This window comes from Bos mutus, chromosome 21 (assembly GCF_027580195.1).
Source record: "Bos mutus isolate GX-2022 chromosome 21, NWIPB_WYAK_1.1, whole genome shotgun sequence".
NCBI lineage: Eukaryota > Metazoa > Chordata > Mammalia > Artiodactyla > Bovidae > Bos > Bos mutus.
In genome coordinates, this window is record NC_091637.1 from 33,156,097 (window position 1) to 33,171,064 (window position 14,968).

Here is a 14,968-nt window from a genome sequence, read left to right on the forward strand (position 1 = left end):
CTATGTCCCCTCCCATTTGAACCTCCCACCGACTTCCCTCCCCATCCCACCCCTCTAGGTTTTACAGAGCCCCGGTTTGAGTTCCCTGAGTCATACAGCACATTCCCATTGGCTGTCTGTTTCACATATGGTGGTGTATGTTTCCATGTTACTCTCTCCACGCACCCCACCCTCTCCTCCCTCCCCGCCTCAGCCGTGTCCATATGCCTGTTCTCAATGTCTGTGTCTCTGCAAATAGGCTCATCAGTGCCATCTTTCTAGATTCCATATACATGAGTAGCAACAGGTCTCTTTTAAAGGTCAGTGCTGTGTCTGTTGAATGCTGGTGGCTAAGTCTTGTCTTTAAGTACGCCACCATCTTTTTTAGGTTTTGCCTTTGACTTCTCATTGAAATGAAGCCCTCCAAAGGTGTGGCTTTTGCTGTGGATTTCAGTTTCATCACTGTTATCACTGTTATAGTTTTGAGACTTGGACTCTTTTATGTATTTCAGGGCAGGTGACATTACAGAATTAAAAATTCTGGAGATACCAGGCCCTGGAGAAACCCAACATTTTGGAGACCTTCATCAGACAGAATTAGGCTCCTCTGGTGTTGGTTGCCAAGTTGGTATCAATCAAAATGGCACAGGCAAGTTGGTCAAGAAGCCAGCCTCTTCGAGCAGTGTCCCTCAGAACATCCCTAAGAGGACAGATGTGAAGAGCCAAGATGTTGCCATCTCTCCCCAGCAGCAACAGTGCTCAAAGAGCTACGTGGACAGGCACACGGAATCTTTGAGTCAGTCCAAAAGCTTCCGTCGTCGGCACAACTCTTGTAAGTTGGATTAAGTTAATGTGTTTTCTTAACTTGGTGTTTCATGTCCGCTTATCCACTGCTGTTCTTTAAATAAGTCCTTTATTACCCTAATGAAAAAAGATCCTGGCAGGGTTTTGCAAAAATATAGCATGGTTCTTTTATTCCCGTGCTATTTCCTCAAGATGTTAAAGGGAAAGGAAATTAGCTGTTTGAGACTCACACCCGCTCCCTGCCCTCTCCCAACACTTCTTTTCCTTCAAAAAATGTCAGTGATCTGGCTCGAGTTCGCATAGACAAAAGTGATGTTGTTTTTGATCTGGTAAATGGTGGTAGTAGCGATGTCTAAGTTAAACCTGCATTCAGGCTGTTCAAGGGAATTCTTGAATATGTTTTGTTCTTGTGGTTTAACTCCCATCCTCAGAGGAGAGGAAGGGATGGGCCTAGACATCTCTGTGATCTTACAGTTTCTGATAGACTGACAGTTTTAAATTTACTGTGTTCACTGTCCCTGCCAGCCCACCAAGGAGAGCATACACTGATGTGTGCTGATGCCCAGTTCTGTGTGGTACTGACAAATGGTTGAGTGCCATTTGCTTATTACAGAAGCATAGTTAATTCACTAGAGTCAGGTATGCTCTTTAACCTATTTACTGCAATAATGTTATAGCAGTGAATTATAACAGATTCACTAGAAATTTATGTGGCCCTTCAGAAGCCAACATTTTTAAAGTTTTGAAGATGCCTGATTTCCATGAGTATAAACTATTGAAATTTTGGGGAAAAAAAAATTTTAAAAAAAAAGGTATTTCAAGGCACTTTTCCTTCAGTGCTTCTTAAATAACTATTTGAATTGACCTGAGACTGAAATTGAATTATTAATTCTTCTCTGTCCTTTGAAAAACTGTCGAATGCTTGGATAGAAAATGATGTTTTCCATTTAGACTTTAACCTTCTCTCTGTTTCTTTATTCTTTATTTAAAACAAAACAAAAAAACCACCTTTTTTCTTTAGCAAAAAATTGACTTGTTTGTTAAAAGTTTGAATGTTCAAGCAGTTTATAATCTCTCATGCAGGAAGATAATCTTCTTTGGCAATTTGAAACTTATTTTTTCCTACATATTTTCCCCATTAGTAATATCTTACATTACTATGGTACATTTGTTACATTTAATGAACCAGTTTTGATACATTAACCAAAGTCTATATTTTCTTCAGATTCCCTTAGTTTTTACCTACTGTCCTTGTTACAGGCTTCATCCAGCATGCCACGTTACATTTAGTAGTCATGTCTTCTCTCGGCTCTTACGGTTTCTCAGACTTCCACTGTTTTTGATGATCTAGACAGTTTTGATGAGTACTGGTTAGATATTTTGTAGCATATTCCTCAATTGGTATTTGATGTTTTTTGGTCATGATTAGACTGGGGTTATGTGTTTTGGGGAGGAAGACACACAGAGATAGTGTCGTTTTCATTGCATCATATCAATGTACCGTCAACATGATACGACTTTTTTTCTTGGCTGCCCTTGGTCTGGTCGATGCATGTAGGCTTTCTCTGGTTGCAGAGCATGGGGGCTACTCTCTTGTTTCTTTGCGCCGGCTTCTCACTGTGGTGGCTTGTCTTGTGAAGCACAGGCTCTTGGGCGTGAAGGCTTCAGTAGTTGCAGCGCATGGGCTCATAGTTGCTGCTCGTGGGCTTAGTTTCCCCATGGCTTGTGGGGTCTTCCTGGACCAGGGGTAGAACTGATGTGCCCTTCATTGCCAGGTGGATTCTTAACCACTGGACCACCAGGGAAGTCCCACTTTGTATTTCTTTTGATGCTGACGTTGATTGTCTGATTGAGGTGCTGTGTGTGTGTCAGATTTCTCTTCTGGAGTCAGTATGTGCAGCTCGCACCTAGGGAGTGGAGAGTTATGCAGAGTAGCTACATAAGTTACTTGGAATCCTTCTCTACTAGAGATAGGTCTCTTCTTTCTCATTTATTTGTTCCGTTATTTATTTTTATCAGTGTGGACTTAGAGGGCTTCTCTAGTGGCTAAGTGGTAAAGAATAGACCTGCAGTGCAGGAGACGTAGGTTCGATCCCTGGGTGGAGAAGGTCCCCTGGAGAAACAAACTGTAATCCACTCTAGTGTTCTTGCCTGGGAAATCCCATGGTCGGAAGGAGCCTGGTTGGCTGCAGTTTTTTGGGTGGCTAAGAGTCGGACATGACTTAGCAACTGAACTACAACAACGTGGACTTACAAGTGTTTATTTTATACTTTGGTTTATAATTCAATACCGCTTTATTTTGGTAATCAAATTGTTTCAACTTTGGCCACTGTGAGCTCTTGCAGTTGGCTCCTGTGTCCCTTGGACATGCTCCCATCATTGTGGATGGGTTCCCCCTCCCCCAGGCCTTCCTTACTATCTAGCACTACAAGATGCTCCAGGTTTATCTTCTGTATTTCCTGCCCCAGCCCTAGACTTAGCCATGTCTCCAAGGAGTCCTGTCTCCTTTTATTGGAGAATGGTATTACAAACTGCTGTCTAGGTACTAGATGTGCTCCTTGCTACTGGGTGTCACCCTTTCAAAAGCTGACAGAGCAGGAAAATATATATGTATATACTTAACCAGCATAGATACATATATCTATAAATACTTCTATATGTAACCATCACTACTCAGCTAAGCTAGCTAAAGTCACTCAATCGTGTCCGACTCTTGGCGACCCCATGGACTGTAGCCTATCAGGCTCCTCCGTCCATGGGATTTTCTGGACAAGAGTGTAGTGGATTGCCATTTTCTTCTCCAGGGGATCTTCCCGACCCAGGAATCGGACCCGGGTCTCCTGCATTGAGGCAGACGCTTTACCGTCTGAGCCACCAGGGAAACCATCACCACTAGATTAAGCTAAATGAGTTCATGATGTGACCAAGTCTAATCCATGGATCATTCTAGGCTCCTCCTCATCTGTAACCTCTCCCTCCAGCTGTGAGAAACCCATACTATCTGCCATCTGACTTAAATCATTCAATTCCAGTATATGTAGCAGAATTACAGTACTAACCCTAAAGGATACCCCCATTCCCTTCATTGATTTGTTTCATGTATTTATAACAGGTTGTTTCCTTGCATTCTGCATCCCATCTGGGGATCCTCCAAACTCCTCACTCTTTTGCATACATTAAGTCTCACTCTGTACTCTATAAAAAGTTCTGTGGGTTTTAACAAATACATATCTTATATCTAATATCTTTACAGTACTAAGCAGAATTCCCTATGTTTCACCTATTTAGTCCGTCCTTTTTTCCCTCCCTGACTGCCTGCCGTAACCCCCCTCCAAAGAGCTACTGATCTTTTTACCATCTACCTCTGTAGTTTTGCCTTTTCTAATCACATAATTAAAATCACACAGTATATAGCCTTTTCAGAGTAGCTTCTTTCACTTAACATTATTTATTTGAGATTCATCCATGTCTTTTTGTGGCATGATAGCTCATTTCCTTTTACTGATGAATAATATTCCATTGTATGGGTATAACACAGTTTGTTTATCCATTTACCTTCTGAAGGACATCTTGGTTGCTTCTAGCTTTTGGTGATTATGAACAAAGCTGCTGTAAATATTTGTGTGCAGGTTTTATGTGGACAGGACTTTTTATGATTGTTGGATATATGGTGAAACTATCAGTTTGTTTCTTTTTTCCCCTGATACTAATATTTATAGCAACTCTTTTGAAAGAGTACAGTTAACTTCAAAACAAGTAATTTATTTGATCTTTAACAAGTCACTCCGATCTAGTAAAAAGTAGGGTCACTCTCAGAAGTATTACTCTGGTTGGTTGATGCTTCTTTTGCTTTTGCTGTTTGATCCATTCTCATTTCCTAGATTATTACTGCATGTAAATAAGGTTAAGAGATCATGGACAGTAAAATGTTGGGTTCTCTTTCCAAAAATTTCTTTTGAATCCAGATTTGTGTGGAAGATGGCCATGGCCTGGGAGTTTGGTGATTGGATGTGACTCAGAATTGATCTGTGATGGAAAGCAGAGTAAATTTATTTATTTGATCAGTGAACCCTGTAAAATAAGAAGAAAGGTCTGCTTGGAATTGATTGATCTAGCATTTATGTAGCATTTTAAGGATCCCAAGGAAGTATATTGGTTTCTTCCCATCACAGTTGTAATGTAGATTTTTTCCATTGATGGATGAGAAATGGAGATTAAGTATTTTTTTCATTAGAGAGCTATAAATCATATTTTCTCTGGTGTGTGTAGATTGATGTTGAGACTAGTAGATTGATAAAGCTATAAGAATATAAATTCTCATAAATTCTGGCTTTTTATTGTCTTTCAAAGTTAGTAATGAGTTGTTGAAGGATTTGTTGGTTCTGGTTACCTAACCCAACATTGATGAGAGATTTAGCACAGGCAGATTTTAATCTCTTCTTTTAGGTTGGCAGTTGAGAGGGTGGTTATAAAGAATAGTTCCTGTAACCGTGGTCACTGAACTAACACTCGAGTATTTGTCAAGTAGGTGAACGGAGCATCAGTTCCAGGGAGCAGAGGGAAACCTCTTGAGTCCTCGTATATGGTCTCTTTAATATAACAGTGATCCCACCGTCTAAGGTCCTAAGATTATTTTTTACTAAGTTTTCATGCTCCTTCTGAGGTCCTAATGTGACTTCATTACCTCCTTGCATGTGCTTCGTACATCCAGCAAACTTGAAAACCCTGGTGCTGCTGCTGGAACCCAAGGTTGATTGATTACTAGGGTCTAGAATTTGGGAGTTGAAAAGAAGGTACTAGATACTCTCAGGAACCTCCTCATAAACCCCATTGAGACTGGCACCAAAACGTTTGTGATTTGACCTTCAAGTGCCCGTTAGCGTGCTAAGTGCAGGACAGAGTTCCCCTGTACAATATGTGTGTGACAAGCTCCAATAAATAAGTAGCACTGAGTGTTACACAACAATGGGTTTGTTATAAGTTCTCATGGCCAAAGAGCCTCTGTGCCAAAGGCTGGCAGCAAAATGGCACAGGAAGGCGGCCAGGCTCTAGTCTTAACACACACTTGGCCCTGGTAATTGAAAGGTAAAGAAATCTGGGAAGCACTGTTTATCTCTTCCAAGGGAAGTGCTTTTCTCTCCCAGGGGCCAAAGGCCAGTTTAATACAGAGCCAGGCCCTTTGGGATGAGTAAGCCAAACTTTGAGATAGCTTATTCACCTAGGACTTCCCAGTATTTTTTTTAAGTATGAGGAAAGGGAAGAATAAGAGACAACTAAGCATGTTAGCCTGCCTTTAATTTACCTTACATTCTCTTTATCTTTTTCTTGCTGATATGTGATGTCAGTATTTCCTCTTAGAAGGAAATTATTTTTTTGCTCTCTGCTTTTTTAAAAGCATTTGGAGCATAGCTGATCCTTAGTGTATCTTTGTCAAATGAATGAATGGAAGTTCTGTATTCAGCGGGAACATGAGAAAATACCTGATACTTTCTAAAGTAAGAACTGTGGGTTTGTGAGTTATGTTTGTAGTTTGTGGTCAAGCCACAAATGATCTCCCGTTTTGTTTCTTTTTCTCTGTCTTCTTTCCCATTGATTAATTGCTTGTCTTCATCTGTCATTGCGATAGGTTCAGGACAGTTTAATGTCAGTTCATGCTGCACTTGACTGAACTCCTTTCCTCTGAAGTCCTTGCCTCATGCTCCCTCTTGTATTGTTGTTGACAACTTCATCTTCCTGTCCTTTTTAGTCACGCAACACGCTTGGCATAGTTTTTGATGATTCCCTTTCTTTCTCATAAGTTAGTCTTAAGTTGCCCTTTCTTTTATAACCTCTTTAGTTTTTTTTGTTTGTTTGGGGGTTTTTGTTTTTTGATGTGGTTGTTTTGAATTTTTAATTCATCAGAGGTGTTGTGTGTGTGTGTGTGCTTCTGGTGTAGGCATGGTGCTGGCTGGCAGATCTGAATGACAAGTGACAGGCTTAACACCTTGAGTAAAACAGAGTCAGAGAATTCTGGTTAAGTTCAGTTAATTTCAAGAAAAAAATATTTTTTCTTTTTAATTTTAATGGCAGTCTTAGCTGTAGAAAATACCTCTGAGAGGCATGATGTAGAGCAGAGTGAGCAAACTTCTTCTGTAAAGGGTGAGATATTAAATATTTTAGGGTTTATAGGCCATAAGGTCTCTGTCTCAAACATTTAACTTTGTCTTTATAGCCTTAGACAATATGTAAACAAAGGAATGTGACCATATACCCATAAAACATTATTTACAGAAGCAGGTGATGGTTGGGCTGGATTTGGCCCCAGGGCTATGATAAAGAGTATAGACTTAGGGTGAAGTGGTAATCCATATCGATTCATGTTTGGAATAACTTTGTTTATTTTTTAATTTTGGAGGCTATTTTCTTAGGTCTGGTTAATTTTTAAAAACACTCTGGTTAAAGAAGGCCTGTAAGAGGAATAGAGGAAGTGTTATCTCTGCCATTCTTTTGTTCACTTATGATTGCATTATTGGCATTATCTTTATTGCATAGTTTTTTTCTTAAGGTATCTTTTAAAGCCACTTATTTTTGTATGCTTCAGCAGTTAAAAATGTATATAGTTGTACAACATGAATGTACTTAATACTGTTGAACTGTACACTCAAAATGGTTTAAATGGTAATGTATATTTTACAATAGTTTAAACATTTCAATGTAAATCCACTTGTTGTTATGGAACATCACTCATTCTTCAGGTAGCTCAAATACTGCCAGTGATTGGGTAGTATGAAACTTCTTAAGGGTGCTGATTTCCATCTGTGCCTTAAGTTCATAAGGCTTAAATTCTTCCTCTTTTTGGTTAGAAAAAGTAAATAAAATACTTAGTATCTTTTCCCCACATCATCCTTTGCCCTCCTGGGTGTGCACACAACCACTGGAGAGAGACCACTGGGCCAAAGACCTGTTTCCTAATATTGATTTAATAATATTGACTTAATATTGAGGCAGTACAATGATAATCTCGCAAACTGGACTTTTTCTCTGTTTCTTCCCTTGCCTGCGTATATTGCTAATGTGTTATCCTGACCGTGTATTTTCATGCTTGTTCTCCCATTCCTAATCCAGCTCTGTTTTCTCATCCGTGTTTCTATAGCACTTTATATAAACTTCTCATTATATTGTATTTTAATTATTATATCTCTCCTTCCTTTTGGGTTACTTGTCTTGATTATGTACTGTATTCCAGGTACTTAGCTGTGGCTCACAAAATGCTCTCATTAAATGTTTTTGTCAAATTATTGAAACTAGAACTTCACCCACACTTTGACAAGCTTCTCAGTGATTCATAATCTCAGCTTTTTATAGTGACTCAGCCAACTCTTCCTTCCTTTTATAATTTTGGTCAGCCTTAGATTTTTCTCTGAGGCCTAAATCTCATCTTTACTGGCAGCATAGTCCTTTTCCATATCAATATTTGGCATGAGGAAGATTTAGAACGTGAGTTACATATGTATAGTATACATCTTTCAGAATAATTATTGTAATTAATCTTGCTGATGTTGAGTTATTCGTTTAATATTTATTGACGGACTGCTGTGTACTAGAAACCCTGTTAGGGGCACCACAGTGAGCATTTTACATACAAGCAAATTGAGAAGTTGGATGATAGATATAAGATTATATAACATGTTAATAACAGAACTGGAACTAAGTCCTAGGTCTCCTGACCCGTGGTCCACTGAATAGAAGGGAGTTGCTGTGACAAGTTAGAGCAGTATAGTAGGGGTGATCTGTATGAGGGGGTTTGCTCATGATCATCCCAACCTCTACTTGAGTGTTTTAAAAATTGAGACAATCTCAATCTCAATCTCTTTAACAAGTGGTGCTGGGAAATCTGGTCAACCACTTGTAAAAGAATGAAACTAGAACACTTTCTAACACCATATACAAAAATAAACTCAAAATGGATTAAAGATCTCAACATAAGACCAGAAACTATAAAACTCCTAGAGGAGAACATAGGCAAAACACTCTCTGACATACATCACAGCAGGATCCTCTATGACCCACCTCCCAGAATATTGGAAATAAAAGCAAAAATAAACAAATGGGACCTAATTAAACTTAAAAGCTTCTGCACATCAAAGGAAACTATTAGCAAGGTGAAAAGACAGCCTTCAGAATGGGAGAAAATAATAGCAAATGAAGCAACCGACAAACAACTAATCTCAAAAATATACAAGCAACTCCTACAGCTCAACTCCAGAAAAATAAATGACCCAATCAAAAAATGGGCCAAAGATCTAAATAGACATTTCTCCAAAGAAGACATACAGATGGCTAACAAACACTTGAAAAGATGTTCAACATCACTCTTTATCAGAGAAATGCAAATCAAAACCACTATGAGGTACCATTTCACACCAGTCAGAATGGCTGCGGTCCAAAAAGTCTACAAATAATAAATGCTGGAGAGGGTGTGGAGAAAAGGGAACCCTCTTACACTGTTGGTGGGAATGCAAATTAGTACAGCCACTATGGAGAACAGTGTGGAGATTCCTTAAAAAACTGGAAATAGAACTGCCTTATGATCCAGCAATCCCACTGCTGGGCATACACACTGAGGAAACCAGAAGGGAAAGAGACACGTGTACCCCAATGTTCATCGCAGCACTGTTTATAATAGCCAGGACATGGAAGCAACCTAGATGTCCATCAGCAGATGAATGGATAAGAAAGCTGTGGTACATATACACAATGGAGTATTACTCAGCCATTAAAAAGAATACATTTGAATCAGTTCTAATGAGGTGGATGAAACTGGAGACTATTATACAGAGTGAAGTAAGCCAGAAGGAAAAACATAAATACAGTATACTAACGCATGTATATGGAATTTAGAAAGATGGTAACGATAACCCTGTGTATGCGAGACAGCAAAAGAGACACTGATGTATAGAACAGTCTTATGGACTCTGTGGGAGAGGGTGGGAAGATTTGGGAGAATGTCATTGAAACATGTGAAATGTCATGTATGAAACGAGATGCCAGTCCAGGTTCAGTGCACGATGCTGGATGCTTGGGGCTGGTGCGCTGGGAAGGCCCAGGGGGATGGTATGGGGAGGTTGGGAGGGAGGAGGGTTCAGGATGGGGAGCATGTGATTTTTTTTTAAAAAATAAAATTTAAAAAAAAAAAAAAATTGAGACGCTCAGTCTTACAAAAGGAAGTACATTATATTTATTCAGACTATGTTAAAGGTTCCATTTGGCATACCAGTCACCTGGTTCATCCTTCGGGGTGGTCAGATGGGGATCAAACTATAAATTCAGTTCAGGATTCTCTGGGAAGGCGTGGTTTGGAGAATTCTGTGAGGTCTTTGCTGCTGGAGGAGTAGTTGACTGACATGTGGTGGCCAGAGAGTCTCAGAGACAGAGAGTGACCTCAGTGCTGTGGTGTTGGTACGCACCTTGATATGGCCTCTACAGGATTATGTCAGTGTGGTCCTTGTCATCATTTGATGGTTCAGAAATTGCTAACCCAGAGTGATAAAATTTTAAGAAAAGAGGTCACATTAACCAGAAGATCTAAAAACAGGCCTGTAAGTCAAAATATATCAACTTATAGTGGCAGATGTATATCCATCTCAAGATCTGGAATCTGTGTAAACCCAGGGATTCCCTTCCTACTGAGGTCTAGCCTGAGACTGAGTTAAAAAATCAGAAAATGGCTTGCTTGGTAAGCATGGAATTCAGAGCCACTTGGACAAATCTTTCTTTGAACCTCAAGTTACGAGGACTTGGCCTTCTTTTACTCTGGTTATTTCTCTCTTAATCAATGGCTGGACGTTCAGAATCAGACCACCTGGACTTGTGTGGAGAGACTGCTGTGTTCTTGCCCTCCACTTTTTTGATATAGTCAGTTGTCAAAAAAGCCTTGATCATTACCAATTCCCTTATGAAGAGCAGAGCTTCAGATTTTCAGGAGTACTGCTTATTTCATATTCACTGTTACTTGGGCACTTTATGAAATCTACTATTCCATGAGATTTGTGGTAATTTGTGCTCCCCACTGAGCACTTTCTGTGAGCATACTGACTTTAGTTCCTGTTTTTTTCTGCAGGGTCATCTAGTAGCAGGCACCCAAATCAGGCAACTCCAAAGAAAAGTGGCTTAAAGAATGGCCAGATGAAGAATAAAGATGATGAGTGTTTTGGGGATGATATTGAGGAGATCCCAGACACAGATTTTGATTTTGAAGGGAACCTGGCCCTTTTTGACAAGGCAGCTGTGTTTGAGGAAATTGATACCTATGAGAGGAGAAGTGGTACCCGTTCCCGGGGCATCCCAAACGAGAGGCCTACTCGGTACCGCCACGATGAGAACATCCTGGAGTCAGAGCCCATTGTCTACCGTCGGATCACAGTGCCCCACAATGTGAGCAAGGAGTTCTGCACAGGTAAGTTAACCCCACATCCCGCTGGCTATCCCCCCGCCTCCTCCACTGCCCCACTTTATTTTGGTACTTGAAACAGAATGATCCAGATTCTGAGTCAGAGTGTTGGAGTAGGAAGTAGCTTAAGTGGCATGATCATTGGCCCATTATATTGTCTTTTAGAGATGTGGCCACTTGATCATCCTGCTTACCACTCGATTGGTATGGGGGCTGATTTTTCTACATATCCATTTATATCCTGCGCCTGGCAGGATCTGGTCTGCTGTTTATTAAGTAGGTTATGGTTAACAGCTAAAGGCATAGAGGCTAACTCTCTAGCTTGACATAGTTAGATCTGTTTTCACTTTGGCTTTCCTATTACTGCCTGTAGATTTTACCATAAGTTCAGCTCTGTTGCACTGGTTGTTTGCTGGGGTAAGAAATAGTCAGAGCTGAGTGGTTGAAACCATTGGCTAAAATTAGGGTTTCCATAAATTACATTTGTTTGCTATACTGTCCTCATCTCCTGCTAGCCTGGCCATTGAGGAGCTAGTCATAAAGTTCAATGACAGTGGTACCTTGGTAGTTATGTATAGGTCACTGTGTCTGTTGGCTCAGTAATTTTAAAGTCTTTCTCTCTTTTTTAGCATAAGAATCTTTTCTTCAAATGTAGCCTTTGAGGCAGCTGTGGGACAGGTGGTCTGTGTCATCCCTGTCTCTGTCCCTTCCCCCCAAACTTATTAACTGGGCTTCTTGGAATACAAATAGAAACTATTGTTATTGAGTGATTTGGGAGCTAAAGGGGGAATCATATTCATTTTAATAAGGATAATAATCATTTTGGCTTGAAGTCTTGAAAATAGGATAGCAGTAGCTTGAAAGCTAGTAGCAGTTATGGGAGATTTATGGAGACAGCAGAATTTCATTTTGGGGAAAATCAAATACGGCATGGCATTTTTGTAGACATCAGCGGGGCTCTGTTGTATTTGGTTTTGCTGTGTGTAAAAGGTTCCATGTAAAAAGAAAATAAGCAGATTGTCAGTAAAAGACAGAAATTAGTAGTCTTTCTTAACCTTTCAGACTCTGATAGGCATGCCTCTTTGCTAACGTAGGTTACTTAAGTGATACTGGCAGTGTGACTTGATGGATTCCTTTAATTTTTTTTTTTTTTTTTTAACCACCCGTGTTAAGGCAAATAACTTCATTCAGCAGGCTGGTAGTATACTCAGATCCTGCTACCCATTCACTTTTGACTGCTCTCCTTTTTACTGCCCTCAGTGACAAAATAAGCTGCTTCTACTGGTAACTGTCTGGAAGCTGAGGTGGTTGGCTCATGCTGTATGTGACTTCCCGGAGGTTCCTAAGCTTGGGGAGATTATGGCCTGCCTCAGAGTGAAGTGGCTAAAAGGGAGACAGTAGCAGCAAGAATCAGGAAAGATTCTCAGAACCAAAAGAACCTGAAAAACATTTGCCAAAGTAGACAACAGGAGAGGTGGGAACTCTTTCTTACTGTGTACTCCATTTCCCCAGCTTAGTCTTCACACTTTGTTTAATTTAATGAAAGAAATGAAAGTTCCCTCCTCTCATATTTTTTAATCACAATTGTGATTAACAGACATACTGCAAAGCACATGTGCCAGACGTTGGCCAAGAACTCAGGTATGGCGGCTTGTGGTGTGTCGCAGCCAGTTGGATTTCACTGGAGCGTTGACAGTGAGGGGAGAAGAGGTCCTATAGCGTCATCTGTCTTGTTTTTCTCTTTGTTCTCAGCAGTGATAAGGAGTGGAATTGAAGTCCTTTTGTCAGGCAGGGTCTGTGCTGGAAACAGCGAGCACGCAGTTATCTTGCTGAGCAACTTCTCCCACGAGTGATTTTGTCTCAGTATTATTCACATAGTGCCTGGATGGGGGCACTTTTCCAGTTGGCTCTCCTATTCAAATGTTAGTATAAGAATAAGGCACACTATCTGGAAAATGTAGGTAAACAAGCTAGGACCAAAAAAGTTAGGTTACTTGATCACCGAATGTAATTTTCTCATTTTTGCAGATTGAGGACGTTGAGGTCCAGAGAGGCAAAGGCACTTACAAACCTTATCTGTCACTTTTCTTTTCCTTTTCTGAATGTAGATAAGTTAAAGAGAAAGAAGGATATGAGAAGGATAGTTTAATGGCACTTAGATTATAATATAGTCTTCTCTCTTTACTTCCCTTATAAGTAGACCAACTTAGATCAGCAGTTATGGAGAGTGGCTTGGCTTGCTCCCCAGTCTAGCCTTATGGCATTCATGTCCTAGAACTGCAAACCTATTTTCTGCTAATACCCAGAGTTGCAAAAGAACAACATGTTTACTCCCCATTTGGTAATGGTTTGGGTGTCAGGAATCGGGCGGCTTGCTGCTGGTATCCTACACACTGGCTGCATGTTAAGTGGTGTCAACAGCTTCTGAGCTGTTATTCTCTCATTGCTCATATTCCTCTTGGCAATACTCTTTGCCAAATGTGTGTGTGGTGGGGGCAGTGTTATAAAAGGTCTATTGATTGGGAAAACACATTCAGGAAGCAACTAAATTTAGCTCTTTGTTTAACCCAAATCTTTTCTCTCTGGAAAGCCCCTCTGGATCCTGGAACTATGCTGCTGTCTCCAGCAGATTGTTGGACATTCCTCCAGCTTGGACCTCCCCTGCTGAATAATAGTATCCAGCGGTTGCAGATATGTTAGTTAAGTTTGGCTATAAAATGCAAGATGTGTGTGAGCACTCTTACGTTCAGAGGTGAGAGGTCCCCAAAGAACACCAGTTAGGAGAGTGAAAAGTCTTCAGAGAAGAATCTTTGCTCAACATTAATAATATTGTAAAAGTAATATTTAAGATAGTTTGGGCCAGTCAAAATGCTGTGCTTATTATGTGTAAGTCACTCTAAGACAGTCCTTGCACCCATGTTATTAAGATGTACTGGGAAATGGAAAGATCCCATATATACCTGAAGTCCAGTGAGAATGTGGACATTAAATCCATGGGGTGTTGAGAGGCAGGAGAGGTCCTGAAGGTGGGGTGATCAGGGAAAGCTTCACAGAGGGAGCAGGGCAGAAGCCTTGAAACATGGGCAAGATTTCATCAGAGAGGAAGAGGAAGATATTTATGGGTAGGCTGGGCAGATGCTGGTGCAGAGTGTGAGTAAAGGGCTGTGTGGGAGATTGGCTGTTGGCTGGTTTGACCAAGGTAGAGATTTTTGTTGGGGGTGGAGGAAGGAGTGGGAGTTGTAAACAGCTTTAGACCAGAGCACAGAGAGCCTCGTGTGCTAAGGCTGTCCCCTGTTTTATGGCCATGAAGAGCAGCTGAAGGATTCTGAAAAAGACATGATCCAAAATCTGTTTTAGAAAGATTAGTCTTTAGGAAGACAGGTCTTATATAGAATTCAGGTTAGAATTTAAGGAGAGAGACCAGAGCAGGAAGAAGAGTGAGGCTGATGACACAACTCATGTGTCATGGGTTTGGACTTCTGAGTAGAAAAGAAGACAAACATATGAGAGAAGTGACAAAGGGGAATTTGATAGGATTTCATGATTGAAGACAGATTGAAAAGGGTTGAATGAGCAAGAGGATTAAAGGCATAGTATGTGCAGGGCATGAATGGCGATGAGAGTCTACTTGTAGTTAGAGTGCATGAATTTAGAATAGGCCAAGTCTACTTGTTTTTGTGATTTTCTGCCTGCACTGCTTTTTGGCTGAGCCCTAAGAAAGCAAATAGTAGTGTTGCCACACTAAGGGACTTAAT

General features: G+C 40.4%; 1 protein-coding gene across 2 annotated transcripts in view; it reads left to right on the top strand.

Annotated features, from left to right (window-relative positions):
- Positions 1 to 14,968, top strand: part of EDC3 (enhancer of mRNA decapping 3) — a 56,630-nt gene that overhangs the window by 23,498 nt on the left and 18,164 nt on the right. For both annotated transcript variants that reach the window (XM_070358619.1, XM_070358618.1), the window contains 2 exons: positions 492 to 811; positions 10,884 to 11,219. In XM_070358619.1, the coding sequence (XP_070214720.1) occupies positions 492 to 811; positions 10,884 to 11,219 (656 nt within the window). The remainder of the gene's footprint in view (positions 1 to 491; positions 812 to 10,883; positions 11,220 to 14,968) is intronic.